Source organism: Tupaia chinensis, unplaced genomic scaffold (assembly GCF_000334495.1).
Source record: "Tupaia chinensis unplaced genomic scaffold, TupChi_1.0 Scaffold000627_1, whole genome shotgun sequence".
Classification (NCBI taxonomy): domain Eukaryota; kingdom Metazoa; phylum Chordata; class Mammalia; order Scandentia; family Tupaiidae; genus Tupaia; species Tupaia belangeri.
The window spans coordinates 2800023-2818326 of NW_006160147.1; the positions used below are offsets into that span (position 1 = coordinate 2800023).

Here is an 18304-nt window from a genome sequence, read left to right on the forward strand (position 1 = left end):
TCAGCAGAATATTTAAAATAAAGAGGTTCTTTTAGGAAAGTGATAGAAGACAAACGAAATGTAAGAAGAAATTGTAACTCTAGGTCTGAATTTTCAATGTTTGTCTTCATTGTCCATTTTTTGATATTACAGAGACTTCAAAAAAGTCATGGAAAATGGAATTAAAGTATTGGTTTATTTTGGTGCAAAAAAAGAATTCATGCATATTTTTTTCATAATATTAATTTTCCATGAAGCTTTTGAAGTGCCCTTTTTATATGTTACCACTAATTTTGTTTTAGAGAGTTTAGTAAATATTGGGAACTTATCAAACACGAAATAGGAAAAAACAATAACCTGAAATAGGAAAGAACTCAAAGAACATATGTCTTAAGTCCAAGGGAGAAATAAAAAAAGAAAAAATAATACTGTTTTGCTTTTTCTTGCTGGGGGAAAAATAAGTTTAAATGTAGTAACTAAAATCTGAATTTACTTCCTAATATGAAGCAACCTATTAGAATTATATTAACTAAATAGAAGAGAAAGCCTAATAGAGCAAGCCCGGATAGCTCAGTCGGTAGAGCATCAGACTTTTAATCTGAGGGTCCAGGGTTCAAGTCCCTGTTCGGGCGGCTGGAGCTTTTGTCCTTTAGAACACTAAGTCTCACCAAGATCTTAAATGATGAATGAATATATACTTCCATTTTAAGCTGAATTAGATCCATGTTTCACCGATTATAAAATGATTTCAATTAACTTTCCACTGGTTTCAGAAGACGCTAAATAAACACGTTCTCAGAGGAAAAAATGTACTTACTGGCACATGAAATGATAATTGCCTGGTGTTAATTTCATTTCATTTCGAGGTCAGGCACGGTGGTGTCCCAGCAGGAAAGATTTGTTCTTTCAGATTAATAATTGATAAAGAAAATAAAAAATACTGTAAGGTTAAAATGAAGCTCTTCCTGTTACCACAAAAAGCAAGGTGCTGTGTACGCTACACAGTTTGGCCCAGCCGTCACACGATGATTACGTATGTGTAAATATAATTTTACACTCCACAAATACAACAACTTTGAATTGTCAACCAGTAAGAAAAAGAACTGAGCGCCCGAACAGGGACTTGAACCCTGGACCCTCAGATTAAAAGTCTGATGCTCTACCGACTGAGCTATCCGGGCTCTCACGAAGGAGGGGTTCTACTACAATCCCTTACATAAGAATGAGGAACCTTGCGTAATCGCCTCCACTTCCTCCCATTTTTGAGACTATTTTAAACCTTAGATAAGATTCGCGCGCCGCAGTAACGTCAGGTCTATTTCACCGTTCATAATATGGTGGACATCAGTGCTAAAACGTACCCAACAACAGAACAAAATGAAACTAAAAGAGAATGGAAATATGCTATTCTGAAGCTAATTGGGTAGAACTTATAAAGGTTATAAAGTGAGGGAAAGCGGAATAGTGTGAGATTGCCCTTTAGATCCCCTGAAAACGTACAGGCAATTTTAAGCGGCGCAAACCCCGGAAGTCACCAGTACTGACCTTTCCGGCAGATCTACTAAGCCAGCCAGACAGGAAAGCTGAACACGGCAGCAAAGAGATCGTCTTGATTTGGACATTGGAGGCTCTTCCCTCTACAGCCGTCTGTAATTTGAGCACGGCTCTCTGCTACGAAGTTGGCTTGAGAGTAGGATACTAAAGGGTCTTTGTTAGCTAATGTTGCCTTTCCCCTTAATTCCATTTTTAACCTCATTAGGAGTTATTGCTCTGGTCTAGCAATGACACATTTAGGAAATAAATAATCAGGGATGTACAAAAATATCTGACTACAGTAAGTTGTGGCATTTGAATTGCAAACGACACATGGCTACATAAATTTAGGTAGTCTTAATGTGGAACGGTATGCAAACCATTGACAACCATGTACAGAAGGCAATTTGGGAAAAACTGCAAAATATAGTGAGGTTAGGAAATATTTCAAATCAGTGGGGTTTTGTTTTGTCTTGTTTTGCTTTTTTAAGGAAGGGTGTATTCCTGTGCTCATGAAAAATGGAAAGGATAAACATTTCTAGAAAGCCTGGGTTCTGAGGTTAGAATGCCCATGTGAAGCTTGACTACTAGGTGTAGTCTTCCATAAGCTGTTTTTCCCTGTCTCAGGACAGTAGGACAATAGTGAGAATTAAATAGTCTATGTAATTGTTTAGAACCGTGTCTGACAATGTAATGAGTATTCATGAAGTCATGTGGATTGCATAAAAAGATTCAAAGGCAAAGATCTAACAAGAATAGCCTCTTTTTTTTTTTTGACTCTTGGAATTTTAATTGAAGTATTGTTATTCATTTTTTAAAAACTATAAGCACCAAATTTTAACATCTAAGTCAATTTTAGGGAAAACCACCAAGTACTTCTCCCTCAGGAAAAAACACTGATGTTCATTCCTCCAAATATCCAAACTGAAGGTCTACCAAAACCACAACAAAACAAGCTCACAGAGAAGAAGTAATAAAAGTCACATTCTATGGGGTCAGTGCATTTAACAGGCTTTCCTGGGCTGTCTAATCATCCTTTAGCTGACTTTCAAAAAAATGACACCCTGGCACATCAAAATATACATTTTCTATTTGCTCTTTTAAATGAAAAATAATTTAAAAAAGAAAAACTGTAAGGAATTCACAATCAATTGCCTGACTCATGTGGATGTGGTATATAATGTATGAAAGTCAGGAAGGGCAGCACATGCTTGGGGAAATTTCATCTTCAAGCCTTAGCTTTCTTCCAAACAGTGTAAAATATCCACAATTCCAAGTATGAAGGGACACAAAGCATCTCCTTTGAGAATTCCACAAGACAGTACAGGTGCTGGAGCTGTTTTTCATAGAGTGACAGGGCTTCTGTCAAGTTGACACAGTTCCTCTGTATAAAATATTTCCTATCCTGTTTCAGTACTTTCATTGGAAGGTCAAAATCAGTAGAGAAACTTCCCATGTGGAATCTTCTTCCAGAGAGGTAGAAATTGGAACTGCCGTTGAATCATTAATTGCATAATTAAACTCAAAAAACCTTCTTTGGTATATCTTTTCAGGAAGCAGTCTTCGATGAGAACCTGAGAGGCTGATAGTCTCCCTTAAGATTGTCTGAGATGTCACCATACATTTTCTGCATGTATTTCTTACATCCATCAATCACCATTTGGTCAATCTCTACCATAATGACCACCTTTGGTTTCAGTTTGACTATTTCACATATGCTGCCATCTCTGCCTCCCAGAATCAGTGCATCCTTGCCAGTGTAACCTTTGCCACTGTGGATTCTGCTTTTTCTACCATTCTCTGACACTATCTACCCTTCAACAGAGGCTTAACGATTTGATTGGAGAGAATTGAGAAAGGTGACAATATTGTATTTTTGTCATTGTTCATTCTAAGCAAAGTTTGTCACATTGATATTCCCATTTTCCACTCAAAAGAGCACACATTTGTTTTGTCCCATTCATGTTACATGAAAAGAAATATTAAGGACTACTATATTAGATATTCACAAGAATCATATCCAGATACTATCCAGAGCTACTGGTAGAATGGGTTCTAAAACTCCCTGTGTTCGAATGGGATGCGGAGTCATTAACTCAAGAATACTGGACTGCCTTTCTTCACTTATGACACTTTGATTCTTCCATGTGACTTATTAACATGTGGAATATTTTCGCAGCTTTTATAGTAACTTGTTTTATTGAGAGATTTTTCTGCTATAGGGTGTATACACTTGCTGGACAGATATAGAAAGCAAGGAACCCCCTCCACTCCACTGGAGGATGGTTATGCTGCAATCCCTTCTCCTCCATTCTCCTCCTAGGATCTTGGGCATGCATGCACACACACCCTGCATGAGTTTCAAGTCACAGGGCCCAGGACTCAAACTGTGGTCAGTCATGTGGGAGTCCAGTGATGTAACCGCTATGCCATCCACTGGCGCCTATAGTAACTTTTGAATACATAAATATTCAAACTCTCCACAATCTGGCCCCAGCATACTTTCCTAGCATTCTATATACCAATGCCATCCAAGAGAAATATAATGCAAGCCATGGAAGTAATTAAAAATTTCCTGGTAATTTCATTTTAAAAAGAAAAAAAAACAGATGAAATTAATTTTAACAACGTATTTTATTCAACACAGTGTAACTAAAATATTATCACTTTAACAAGTAATCAATAGAAAATATTAATGGGATATTTTATGTTTTTTTCCTAAGTCTGAAATCTGATGTGTATTTTACAACTATGGCACATCTCAATTTGGACTGACCACATTTTTTTTGGAGAGGTTTTTGCTATAGGGCACGTGCGCTCGCCAGACAGACAGAGAGAGACATAGGGACAGAAAGTGAGAAATCACCCCCCCAGGGGGGATGGTCACGCCACAACCCCTTCTCCTCCATTCTCCTCTCGCGATCTTGGGCATGCACGCACACACACCCAGTGTGAGTTTTAAGCCACCAGGTCCAGGACACGAACCGCAGTCGACTACGTGGGAGTCCAGCGACACAGACATTAGGCTAACTGCTGGTTCCCACCACATTTCAAACCACATAAGGCTTGTGGCTACTATGTTGGGTATATTCACTACTATATCTTAATGCTACACCCAATAGTATAATAATCTATCACTCTTTTACATAGTAACCAACTGTTCAAGGTGAATTCTTCTCAGACTGTGTCTTTTCACTCTTTATTCCTCTTCTCTCTCCACTGTTTATGCCATGTCTCTTTTTTTAACAAGTTCTTCCATCTCTTCCTCTTGAAACCCTGTTTCTTTTTTCTTCAAGAGATGGAACGTGAAATCATTTCCCAGGGGAGGATGGCCACGCTGCAATCCCTTTGCCTTCATTCTCATCTCAGGATTTGGGGCACCCACACAAATGCCAAGCGCGTGTGTGCCCAGCATGTTTCAAGCTACCAGATCTCAGACGCAAATTGCAGTTGAACATGTAGGACTCCAGTGCCTTAACCACTATGCCACCTGCTGGCCTCTTAAAATCAATTTTTAAAAATCTTATTACTTTTTTAAAGAGAGATTTTTGCTATAGGGCACCTGCACTTGCCAGAGAGACAGAAAGACATAGAGTAAGAAATAACTCCCTCATTGGGGATGGCCACACTGCAATCCTGTCTCCTACAGTCTCCTCTCCAGATTTTGGGCACGCATGCACATATGCCCAGGATGAATCTAAGTCGCCGGTTCCAGGACTTGAACAGCGGTCAACCTCGAGGGAGTCCAGCAATGTAAGCATTACACCATCTGTTAGTCTTTTAAAATATTATTTTTGGTTCACCTATTTCTTCCATGAGTAAGATGAGAGAGACAGAGATAGAGATAGAGACTGCTAGCACTCCCAGTAAGGCCTCAGTGCCACGATCCACTTCAAGCCTCAGCAGCCCCAGATCATGGGCCTGGAGTAGTCAGGGAAGTCTCCGGATAAGTATCCAAACACTCTCATATGGATCAACTTTGCAGATCATCAAACTATATCACTATGTCACTGTCCAGCCTCATCAACACTTTTTTTTTTTTTAGGTTTTGGCCTTAGGGCATGTATGCCTCTTAGAGAGACAGAATGAGGAAAAGTGAGAAATCACCCCCTAGGAAGGATGGTCACACCTCAGTTTCTTTTTCTACATTATCATCTCAGGATTTTGGGCATGCATGCACACAAGCCCAGTGTTATTTTGAAGTTACTGGGTCTGGGACTCGAATTGTATAGCCAGCCACGTGGGATTCAGTGCCTTAACCACCATGCCACCTCCGGTCCGCATCAATTTATTTTTTAAGGCCTCACTCAAACGATACCCCCTCTACAAAACCTTCATTGAGATTAATTCCTTTTTCTTCCAATTTTCCATTCCATCAGGATCCCGGGTGTGTACCTAGTGTGTTTTTTCCAACTGCTGGGGCCAGAATTCTAACCCTGGTGAGCCATATGGAATCCAGCTTCCTCTGTGCAGAATTTAGCCACTGAACTATAAGGGCTGGCCTAACATTACAACAAATTTAAAGATCTTAACTGGATTTTACTTGTGATTCTGGCACTTCGTTCCAGAAAACAGAATTGAGTATTCAAGTGACCTGAGCAGAAGAGTTTTATAGACAGAAAAGGGCTGAAAAGAAAAGAAACTAGACAAAAAGTAGATTCGTTCTTTCAAAGATTACTTTTTTTTTTTTTTTTTTGTAAAGGTTAAAGCAGAGGGGATTTCCTCATCATGCTGGCTAAAATGGCCTGTTTGGGGATTTGGCTGTTAACTTTCACTCTCCTGAATTCTTGGAAGGTCAGATAGTAACTCCATTTTGATTTGGTCTGTTGGGCCTAGTGTAAGAACTGTCCAAACAAATGGCCTCCTATAAATTTCATCCAGAATGCACAACAGAGGCAAACATCAAACTCAGGATAGTGGTTTCCTCTGGGGTTGAGGTAGGAAGATACCGTAGGACAAGGGACTACGGGGAACCTCTTTGAAGTATTATTCCCTAGGGACCAGCAGATGGCATGGTGGTTAAGGCACTGGACTTCCACATGGTTGACTGTGGTTTGAGTTCCAGACCTGGTGGCTTGCTTTCTCACTTTCCCTTTTTCCCTCTCTCTGTCTCTCTCCAGTCAAGTTAAAAATAATAACAAAACTTTTTTTAAAAAAGTATTGTTCTTTAGGAAGAGGGTGAGAAAAACAGACCCTCGCTCTGTCTCTCTCCAGTCAAGTTAAAAATAATAACAAATAAAACTTTTTTTTAAAAAGTATTGTTCTTTAGGAAGAGGGTGAGAAAAACAGATTCTCCTTTGTACCGGTTTGTGTATATGAAATAGTTCATTATTTGTTTTGAGAAAAGCTATAAACAAGTAATACTGACTTCTTTGTTTCAGATTATTTAATTTCATTTATTATTATTATTTTAAATTTACTATAGGGCACATGAACTAACCAGAGAGAGACAGAGAGAGAGGAAGGTGAGAAAGCAAGCTGCCAGGTCCAGGAACTGAATGGTGACCGACCACGTGGGAGTCCAGTGCCCCAACCATCACAGCACCTGCTGGTCCCAACTACTGATTCTTTTAAAACTAGAGAGGCAGGGCCGGCTGTTTGAGTCTCAGACCTGGCAGCATGCTTTCTCACTTTCCCTTTCTCTCTTTCTCTGTCTGAATAAATTAAAAAATAATAACAAATGGAATTAAATAAATAAATAATTCTTAAACAAAACAAAACTAGAGGGGTCATAGAAAAATCATCTAATTTAGCTGATTGGGAAATTAAGGGCCAGAACCAGCAGCTTTCTAGTTTCAAAAAATAACTAGACAAAAACCCAGATTTCTTGTTCCTTTATTAAATCAGTAGTTTGTGAGTATAGCTCCTTTTATTTTCCTTTTCCTTTCCTTTTCTTTCTTTCTTTAAAAGTTTGCTACAAGGTAGGTGTGCTCGCCGGACAGAAACAGAGTGAGAGGGAAAGTGAGAAATCACCTCCATAGCGCATGGTCACGTGGCAATCCCTTCTCCATTTTTCCCTCCTATTGGGATCCTGGGTGCACGTGCATGCGTGCACACACACATACACACGAGTTGTGTGCTCAACATGTTTTTTCAAGCCACTGGGTCCAGGACTTCAACCATGCAGTCAGTCACGTGGGCTCCAACCACCTGAACTACCATACCACCAGCTGGTCCATGAGCAGAGTTTTTAGAGAAGGAAATGATAATCACTTAAGATTTTCGTACAGTTTTTTGTTTTTTGTTTTTTGTTTTTTTTCTGAGAGGTTTTTGCTATAGGGTGTGTGTGCTTGCCAGAAAGACAGGAGAGAGACAGAGAGACAGAAAACGACAGATCACCCCCCCCAGGGGGTAAGGCCATGCCGCAATCCCTTCTTCTCCATTCTCCTCTCGGGATCTTGGGTGCACACACACATGTGCTCGGCATGAGTTTAAGCCACCGGGTCCAGGACTTGAACTGCGATTGACTACATGGGAGTCCAGTGACATAGCCATTATGCCAACTGCTGGTCCCCACGTACAGTTTTTAAGCCAATTTCATTTTCTTTTTTGCTATAGTTACTTGACTGTAGAAAAGGGAAATACTGTAGGTTTATTATTATTTATTATAACAAATCATTTGATGAAGACTGTGAAATCCTTGTGAAATGATGCAGCTTGATGTTAACTACTTCTATCAGATGCGATCATTGGTGGTCTAAGAACACTAGAAGATGATGATTAATCACAAACTAGTGTCAATCATTATTCCTAACCATGCCCTAGTCAACATATTTATCAAGGCTTTACATAAAGACAAATAAAAAATGTTAATGAATATGTTGCTAAACCAGACGCTTACACACAACATGTACAGTGTATTTAGGGTTCTCAGGACTTGAACCAGGAACCTTCCCATGTGACACAATCTGGCAGAATCACACATTCTACTACTATAGGTCCCTGTACTTAAGCACATTTTCTTTACCTGGACTGTCAGACTCCATTAGACAAGTCCTGGGTCTTGCTTGTTTTGAAATGCTCTAGGTTGGTGCTTGGCTTGCAGTAGGTGCTTGACAAGTACTTGTTGATCTTTAACTGAATTGCATGAAAAGATTATAATTTCAAGACTCCAGGGGACAGTAGGAATGGATCTAAATCAATCAAATGTTACTTAAAAAATACAAAACAATGGGGCCGGCAGGTGGTGTGGTGGTTAAGGTGCTGGACTCCCATATGGTTGACGGAAGTTCAAGTCTCGGACCTGATAGCTTGCTTTCTCACTTTCCCTTTCTCTCTGTCTCTCTTTGGTCAAGTTAGAAAGTAATACATAAAATTAAATAAATAATTCTTTAAAAAGTACAAAACAAATACTTGTTTGGAAATTAAAAATAAATGAACTATACAAAAGGAGGAGATGGGGAATATTTGATAGTGGTTCACCTAATTCTCCCAACTCTGACATTTTTTTTTTTATTTTTGGTGAGGGCTGGTTGCTGACTTTAAGCTTTCTGTGAGCAACTGTTAAAAATAATTTAATTCTTCACATCCTTTGCAAATCTCTGGATCTCCTAGCTGCATGAAGATTATGCCAGAAGTAGAGCAAGGTGAAATGTGCAAATTAAGGATGGTCACAGGCCTATTTTCTCTGGCTGTCTCTGTCTAGCTGGGAGAGCTACGTTTTAAAAAGGACAAACAGGTGCTTGTCCAGAAGATGGCATCCAGCGTGGCGGGAGGCTTGAAATCTTGTCAAATAAAGAAATAGCTGAAGGGTCAGAATTTTTTTTTTTTTTTCCTTCCTGCAGAAAAAGGTGAAAGAGGGTTGGGGATGGAAATTGGAAGCTGTTTCAAACAACATGATGGTGTTATCTAGGAAATAATGAAGCCTTACTCTGTTCTCCAAAGCGCAGAATTAAAACCAATGGAACTTGGAATGCAACCTATCTTAGCCCAGAAAACCGTCTAATATTCACAATTATCCTGAAATGAATGAAATGAGGCACCTGAGGGAGGTAATGCGATTTGGAACCTGCAGAGGTTGAAGGCATACAGCCTGCCCTAGAGGTCTGTCGAAGGCACTTCTGGGTTGGGAGAGGTTTCACTAGAGAACCTGTTACACGACCCAAGTAACCGCCATCTCAGTGTCTGCACCTATTTTCTAGCATTTACCTCACATCTCGTAGTTATTCGTGTATATATCAGTCTTATCTCTCCCAATTAGCGACAACGCTAGGATATCCTGTCGTCCCTCTCTCGCCACCTCTGAGGATGAGATCAACGCTGAGGAGCAGAGGAAGTGGCAGAGTAGCATGGTTCCCCCCAACAGCTGCAGCCTAACTGATGAAGATCTCCCTAGGCAGCTTCCGGACCTTCTTGGACCCGCCTGTAAATACCACAAGGCCCTGAGAGTTCCCCAAACGACTTTCGAAACTTCAGGACTTCCGGGCGCCCAGGTCCCGCGACTCTCTCCCCGAACTAGGAACTACTCTATGGTAGAGAGCTCAGCCCTTCTAGCCTTCTAGCCCTCCAGCTGGCCCCATCTATGATTTTCGGAGACGGCACCGGAAGTTCTCGTGTGAAATGCGTTGGGAGGCCGGAAGTGGCGCCTTCATTACTCGCCATTTCAAAATGCTGCTTGGGCTTTAGGACCTGTCACTGCCACCCTCCCCCCGCCCCGGCTCGGCGGGGGAGCGACTCATGGAGCGCCCGTAAGGTGTGGCTCAGGGTTTGGTCGGCGGGGCGCGAGAGGACGGGAGGTCGGGAGGGGAAGGAGGGGAAGTGGAGAGTGGGGAGCTGGCGGCGGCGCGGCCAGGGCTGCGGGCTGCGGGCTGCGGAGCGGGTGGAGCGACGCGGTGGTGTAATTTGGGCCAGCAGGTTGCACACCTAAAACCGGAGCGGTGGGGTGACCGCGTTTCTCTGGGCGCGACATTTGAGGGCTAGCGAGGCACCTCGTAGGAAGGCGGTGGGAGAGGGGGAAGCGGGACAGTGACCCTGCTGTGTTTTAAGATTTTGAGATAGGTATTTTGAGGGTTGCAAACCTTCTGCCTCAGAGGTATTCGAGTATTTATTGGAAAACAAATGCTGAGTTTGGGAGGCCGCACCCAGACCTTCCGAAACCGTATCAGGATTGGCGCTCGGAGATACGGGTTTACTGGCATACCTCGCAGCGGTTTTTGTCTGCCCTGAAGTTTGAGAAAATGCTACTGCTCTTTTCCTGCTTCAGGGTCTGTGTGAGCTCCGAGACCCCCAGGATGTCGGCACGCGGAACAAGCATCTGTCAGGGACACTCGGAACCTATTAGTATCACGTTTTACTACATCTTAGTGTAGTTCAGACCCCTCCGTCCTCACTCATCCCTGAGGTGAAAAGGTAATTTAGTGTAAAAGTATTTATTCCACAGTATTTTGTTTCACAGTATTGGTGAGGATAGCAAAGAGTATTTTTTAACGAGCCCAAATCGTGCACACCTGTTAAGAAAATGTATAATCGCATGCACGAGTGTGTAAAGGTAGCAGTCCAACATCCCTAACCTGTCCTTTCTTCAGGAGGACACTGTTAACTGTTTTTTTTTTTTTTTTTTTTTTTTTTTTTTTTTTTTTTTACAGTTTTTTAAGAGGTTTTTGCTATAGGGCGAGTGTGCTCCCCAGCCAGCCAAACAGACAGACAGACAGCGAGAAATCACCCCCCAGGGGGGATGGCCACACCACAATCCCTTCTCCATTCTCCTCTCGGGATCTTGGGCACACATGCACCCAGTGTGAGTTTTAAGCCACTGCATCTGGGACACAAAACGTGGTTGACTACATGGGAGTCCAGCGACATAGTCATTATGCTAACTGCTGGTCCCTGACACTGTTAACTGTTTGAAGTTATTCCTCCTGACTTCTTATGTATGTATATATTCAGATTTTAAAAGAATAATTATTTTGTTATCGTTATTTTTCAGTTTTGACCAGAGAGCAAGCCAGCAGGTCCGGGACTTGAACCGAGGTCAGCCATATGGGAGTCCATTGCTAGTGTGGGGATCTTGGCATGTGTTATTTTTCCCTGGAAAAGAACCAAAGTATATGTGAGAACTCCACACTCCAGTCCCCATCATGCCCGATAAGCTAGAGTAAGGCAGGAAATGAGCACATAGGAAAAAGCCCTAGATACTGAAAAACCACAGCCACTGTCTTGGGCTTTCCAGGCTCCAGAACCATAAGCTTAATACATTTCTATTCTTTAGAAATCACCTAGTCTCTGGTATTCTGTTTAGCAACAGCAAATGGACAGAAGCAGTTTTTATATTTTGTTCCCCAGAGAAAAGCATTATGACAGCGAATTGGCAAAATCTAAAGATGAAGAGTTGTCCTCTTCACAAAAGTGACTTCCTAAAGTCACTTATCACATATTTTTCCTCAAGTTCTCACAAGTATGAGCTTCAGTTATGTTCTGATTGACTCTTGAGTGCTGAACTAGGGTTGGGTCTCAGCAAGTATGGAAAAAAGAGGTAACAAAGCTATTCCCCCACAGCCATGTGGGGCTGACTCCTATTCCAGGTCAACCCCCTCTTTCCTACAATCAGTTCAAAATATCACCCATTTGTTTCTCACAGAATTTTACCTTTATGTTCCTCCAGGCGTGATTTAGGGGAAAGGAGACAGCAATCATGCTAGTTCGGCATCCTGGCAGGAACAGGAATTGGCTAGTTTGCATTTCGAAGAATAGAAACCACAATAAGTGTTTCTTACATTATTTTAAAACCTAAAAGAAACTATTGTGCTAAGGCCCGGCAGGTGGCACAGGTGGTTGAAGTGCTGGACTCCCACTTGGCCCACCAGTGTAGGAGAGTAGAGAATGTGCAAATACCCATACACTTAGAGAGAATTTAATTTAATACAGGACAGTGGTGCTGTCAGTCAGTCAGGAAAGTCACGTTCAGTAAATTGAACTGGAAAAATGGCTGTTCTTACAGAGAAAAGAATGCAGTTGTGGAACCAGCAGTTGGCATAATGGCTATATCGCTGGACTCCCATGTAGTCGACTGTGGTTCAGGTCCCGGACCCAGATGCTTAAACTCACGCCAGGTGCGTGTGCGTGCATGCCCAAGATCCCGAGAGGAAAATGGATTGCGGTGTGGCCATCCCCCTGGGTGTGTGTGTGTGTGTGCACGTGCCCTATAGCAAAAAAACTCTCAAAAAAAAAAAAAAAAGGCTGTTAGTCATTAGAAAGAAAAGAATCCAGTTGAATTAATGATTTGTCAAAAATTTAAGATTTTTAGTAGACTGAACCCCTCCCCTCCCAGCCACACATATCCTAATAGGAGGTATAGGTGAATATGAAACATTGGGAAATGAAAGATTAAGCTATGTACAGGAATGTTGATAGCACTGTTCATAGTAAAAACCTAGAAAAAAGTGAAATGTCTATTGCACAGGAATATTATGCAGAAGTTAAAATAAATGAAAAATGGGGACCAGCAGGTGTCATGGTGGTTAAAGGCACTAGACTCCCACATGGCTGACCAGTTTGAGTCCTGGACCTGGAGGCTTGCTTTCTCACTTCCCTTCTGTCTCCGTCTCCGTCTCTCTCTGATCAGATTTTAAAAAATAATGAAGTTAAATAAAGTAATTCTTTTTTTAAAAAGAATAATTTTCTTTCTTTTTTATTATTATTATTATTAATTTTCCAGTTTGATCAGAAAGATGAGAGAGGGAAAGTGAGAAACAAGCCAGTACCTTTGACTACCATGCCACCTGCCGGCCCCAATAAAGTAATTCTTAAAAAAAAATCTTTTAAAATAAATGAAAAACGGACTAAAGTATGCCACAACATACCGTCATAGGATGAACCTCGAAAACATGCTAAGTGGAATAAACTAGATATATTTTATTGACAAAAGTATGATTTCACCCACGTGCAGTATGTAAAATAAGCAGATTCATTGAGACAAAAAATAGTGGTTATTAACTGCTGGAGAGAGAGGGCAGTGAGTTGTTGTTTGCTGGGTATGGGGTTCAGTTTGGGAGGAAAAAGTTCTGGAGATGGACAGTGGTACTGATTCTGCAACGTTAGGAATGCACTTAATGTCACTGAATCATACACTTAAAATGGTTAAAATGGTAAATTTTATGTGTATTTTGCCACAATTAAATTTTTTTTTTTAAATGAACAGAAATAACAGGGCCAGCAGATGGCATGGTAGTTGAGGTGCTGGACGCCCAACATGGCAGACCACAGTTTTGAGTCCTGTACTTGGTGATTTGCTTTCTCTCTCTCTATCTGGTCAAATTGAATACTAATAAAATTAAAAATAATAAAAAATAAACTGAAATGACACAACTGTAAGAATTAATCTATTTTAGTGAAACAAACTCTCCAAATTACATGTAACATACTTTCCTTTTTTTTTCAAAGAATTATCTTACTCAATTTTATTTATTGTCATCATCTTATTTTTAATTAATTAATTTATTTTGGAGGGAGAGGTTTTTTGCTATAGGGCATGTGTGCTCGTCAGAAAGACAGAGACAGAGACAGAAAGTGAGAAATCACCCCCCCGGGGGGATTGCAATCCCTTCTCCATTCTCCTCTTGGGATCTTGGGCATGCACACACAAAGCACCCAACATGAGTTTAAGCCACCAGGTCTGGGACTCGAATTGGGGTCGACTACATGGGAGTCCAGTGACATAGCCATTACACCAGCTGCTGGTCCCATATTTTTTATTTCTTTTAATGTTGACTGGAGAGAGAGAGGGGGAAAGTGAGAAAGCAAGCCTCCATGGGACTGCTGGTCCCATATTTTTTATTTCTTTTAATGTTGACTGGAGAGAGAGAGGGGGAAAGTGAGAAAGCAAGCCTCCATGGGAACCAGCAGGTGGCATTGTGGTTAAAGTGCTGGACACTCCCACATGGCTGACCACAGTTCGATGTCTGGAGAGAGAGAGAGGGAAAGTGAAAAAGCAAGCCTCCATGGGAACCAGCAGGTGGCATTGTGGTTAAAGTGCTGGACACTCCCACATGGCTGACCACAGCTCGATGTCTGGACCTGGTGGCTTGCTTTCTCTCTACCACAGTCAGCCATATGGGAGTCCAGCTGCCTTAACTACCATGTCATCTCTTGGCCTCAATACTTTCCTTTTTTAAAGTTGAGAGTAACTGGAGCCAGCAGGTAGCATGGTGGTTAAGGTGCTGGACTCCCATATGGCAACTGGTGTTCGGATGATGACAGACCTGGCAGCTTAAAAATCATGCCAGGTGCATTTGTGTGCATACCCCAAATCCTGAGAGGAGAACGGAGAAGGCATTGCAGTGTGGCTATCTCCTAGGGCTAAGGGGGAGGCAGTTTCTCACTTTCCCTCTATCTGTGTGTCTCCAGCATGTGCATGCACCCTATTGCAGAAACCTAAAACAAAAAGAGTAAACTAAAAATACACTCTCTTTCTTTTGTTTTTTTTTTTGAGAGGTTTTTGCTATAGGGGAGGCGCGTTAGCCACAAATTTTTTTGAGAGGTTTTTGCTATAGGGGACGTGCGTTCGCCAAAAAGACAGAGAGAGACAGAGAGACAGAAAGTGAGAAATTACCCCCCACCCCCCCAGGAGGATGGCCACGCCATAGTTCCTTCTCTTCCATTGTCCTCTTGGGATCTTGGGCACATGCGCCTGGCGTGAGTTTAAGCCACCAAGGCTGTGACTCGAATTGCGGTCGATTACATGGGAGTACAGCAATATAGCCATTATGGCATCTGCTGGTCTCAAGAATTATTCTATTTAACTTTATTTATTTATTTTAACTTGACCAGAGAGGGACAGAGTAAGAGAGAGAGAGAGAGAGAGAAGGAAAGTGAGAAAGCAAGCCACCAGGTCCAGGAATGGAACCATGGTCAGCCATGTGAGAGTCCAGCACCCTTAACCACCAGGCTATGTACATACTCTAAGGATACTTTTTTGATTCATGAAAAGGAAAAGCAAGGGAATGAGAAAAATTCAGAGGGATTCAGGATGATTGCTGCAGGCAAACGGAAGTGGAATGGAGAGTTTATGGCAAAAGGTAGGTTATTGTGAAAGTCCTGATTTGTGGATGCTACTGCATTATTAAGAAGGCTATGTGTGTGAAGGAAAGCATTATGATTAATTTTGTAAATTTGAACTCTAATGGGGAAAATATTGCGAAGCAGGAACTCAAAACTTGTCTGAGTTTGAAATTTTGACTCCATCTACTTACTGATTATATGATCTTGGGTAAATGACTTGTCTTGCCTCCTTTGTAAAACAGATGATAATAGTTTCTATGTTGTAGGGCTGTTTAGGTATAAAATAGGATTATATGCCTGCCTGACCTGGAATAAGGTCTGTGACTCCTTCCATTTGTTTGTATTGTGTACTGCTTTGTAATGAAGCATCTCAAAATCTAACGAGTTAAATCATTTTCATTTATTTCTCATTCTGTGGGCCGAAAGGCTAAATTGGACAGTTCTTTTTCTTTTTATCAGTTTGCTATAGCGCACATGCACTTGTGGGAAGTGGGGGAGCAGAGAAAGTGAGAGAGCATCCCTAGGGCAGATAGTCACAGTCTCTTCTCCATTTACTTCTAAGGATGAATGCACATACACCCCCAGTGTGTTTTTTAAGCCACCAGGTCTCAGACTCGAACCGTGAAGTTGGCAACGGTCATGTTAAGCACCATGCCACCTGGCTGGCCCAAGGGAGTTGCTGTTTTAAAGATGAATAGTCATGAAAGGCCTGTTGACAGACTGACTTCTGAGCAAAGACGGAGATGGATAGGAACTAGAGGAGTGGAAGCAAGAAAGCCTTTAGGACGCTAATGCAGTGAAGAGGTGCATAAGAGAGGTGGCTTGAATTAGTAGTGTAGTAATGTTGGAAATCATGAGAACCATTTAGATTTTGGGTGTATTTTGAAGATAGAACTTCAGGATTTATTTTTGAGCTAGGTGTGGGAATGCAAGAGAAAGAAGCAGGGATGGCTTCAGTGTTACTGACCTGAACTGGCAGGTTGGAGTTGCCATTTACTGAGACAGGGAAGATTACAGGACTGGCACGTTTGGGGACATTAGATTGTTTTTTGTATTTGTTAGGTTTGAAATGCCAGTTAAAGTTCAGCTTTAAAATTGTAAATTGTGCTTGTATCTTATTTGGCTTCTATTTCTTAGTATTGAGGCTCAGGACACTACAAAATATGAATGTAGGAAGCCAGAGCATGCCACCCTAAAAATATACTTCTTAGGCATATTTTAATCTGGTCATTCTGAGAAACTGCGGTGTTGGAGTAGCTCTGAAAAGCTGTCCTTTTGTAAAAGCAATGTACACTTACAAAGGAGATGAACATTAGTAAAATACCTGTACTGGGAAGAGGGCTGCTCCAGACGACTTTCGTTATCTACTTTCATTATCTATGTAACAAGACCATCTTTTTCCATACAGTTCCTCCCCTCCCCTTCCATAACTTGTGTGACTGGCCACCAGGCCACCAGATTCTTTTATGTAGCTCAGAATACCATTTAATAAATCATCTGGTCCTCCTTCACATCTCAAGTTTTGTGAGATTTCTGTGTGTAGATTTGTAATTAAATATGGTTTTAATCATGTTAATCTGTTCTGTGTTAGTTGAATTGGTAGACTAGCCAAGAGTTTGGAAAGGTGGGAGAGAGCCCTTTTCTGCTCCTCTGCAGCAGCAAGTGAGGCTAATGGCCCTCATAAACCTCCGTAGAGAGACTGTCCTTAGCCTCAAGGTTCAGCCAGCATATTTGTGTTTGTATGTTGTCATCACCTTTTTCCTGATATGGCTTGTTAAGTTATAAATCTTACTAATTGTTACCTTTTTATTGGAAAATGCCTGAAGGTAAACTCAAACAAGTGCGTTTACAAATTTATTTTTGTTTTATATAACAAAGATTTTTAAAAAATATTTAATTTTATTTATTCATTCATTTTTATTTTAATTTGACTAGAGAGAGTCAGAGAGAGAGAGAAAGTGAGAAAGCAAGCCACCAGGTCTGGGACTTGAACCGTGGTCAGCCATTTGGGAGTGTCCTGCACCTTAACCACCACGCTACCTGCTGATCCCCACAAAATTTCTTTTTAAAGCGAAAAAGTAGAAGTGAAGTGTTTTAATTAAACCTAACTCTGTATTTCAGTTCATCCAGGATGATGGCATTTTGTCCATCTTGGTTTAACCCATTTTGTAGGTACTCTGGTTGCTGTGATCTTTTTGATCTGGTCCATTTAAAAGCTATTTTCACTAATACTGAAAATTATGACTGTCAAAATAAGGTAGGAGACAGGGACGCTAAGAATATAGTTAGGGTCATGGCCTGGAGTAAAGAGCGCCTGGGGATCTGAAGCCAGAGTGTCTCAGCTCACCCTCATGAAGGAGAGGGTTTCTTTTTTTTTTTTTGGAGAGGTTTTTGCTATAGGGAGTGTGTGCTCGCCAGACAGAGACAGAGAGACAGAAAGCGAGAAATCACCCCCCGGGGGGATGGCTACACCGCAATCCTTCACATCCTTCACACTCTTCTTCTCCATTCTCCTCTCAGGATGTTGGGCACGCACATACTCCCAGTGTGAGTTTTAAGCCACCGGGTCCGGGACTCGAACTGCGGTCAACTACATGGGAGTCCACGGATATAGTCATTACACCAACTGCTGGTCCTGAGGGTTTCTTTTATGTTCATGGAGGTTAGGCTTAGTGGGGGTAAGCATACATGAAACATATGGTGGGTCTTTTTATTTATTTATTTATTATTTTTTTTAATTTTATTTTTTGGAGAGGTTTTCGCCATAGGGCGCGTGTGCTCGCCAGACAGACAGAGA

At 41.4% G+C, this 18304-nt stretch overlaps 2 protein-coding genes, 2 non-coding genes and 1 pseudogene across 13 annotated transcripts in view; 2 read left to right on the forward strand and 3 right to left on the reverse strand.

The window, feature by feature from the left end:
• Positions 1-9867, reverse strand: part of PIK3C2B (phosphatidylinositol-4-phosphate 3-kinase catalytic subunit type 2 beta) — a 106040-nt gene extending 96173 nt beyond the window's left edge. The window contains exon 1 of the mRNA XM_027776046.1: positions 9661-9867. The gene's annotated coding sequence lies outside the window, so the exon portion shown is untranslated. The remainder of the gene's footprint in view (positions 1-9660) is intronic.
• On the forward strand, positions 539-611 carry TRNAK-UUU (transfer RNA lysine (anticodon UUU)). Its single transcript has one exon. It is a non-coding gene; the product is annotated as a tRNA-Lys (tRNA).
• TRNAK-UUU (transfer RNA lysine (anticodon UUU)) lies at positions 1088-1160 on the reverse strand. The gene has a single exon. It is a non-coding gene; the product is annotated as a tRNA-Lys (tRNA).
• LOC102480195 (spermine synthase pseudogene) lies at positions 2741-10765 on the reverse strand (annotated as a pseudogene).
• The window catches only part of MDM4 (MDM4 regulator of p53), a 48841-nt gene continuing 40604 nt past the window's right edge, over positions 10068-18304 (forward strand). For 2 of the 10 annotated variants that reach the window (XR_001371199.2, XR_001371200.2), the window contains exon 1: positions 15346-15524. Coding sequence is in view for 3 of the 10 variants with exons in the window: in XM_014591916.2 (XP_014447402.1) it covers positions 15476-15524 (49 nt within the window). In the remaining 7 variants the exon portion in view is untranslated. Of the gene's footprint in view, positions 10205-10487; positions 10861-15343; positions 15525-18304 lie in introns of those variants that run through there. The other 8 variants (XR_001371198.2, XM_014591912.2, XM_006159218.3 and 5 more) reach the window with 7 other exon arrangements.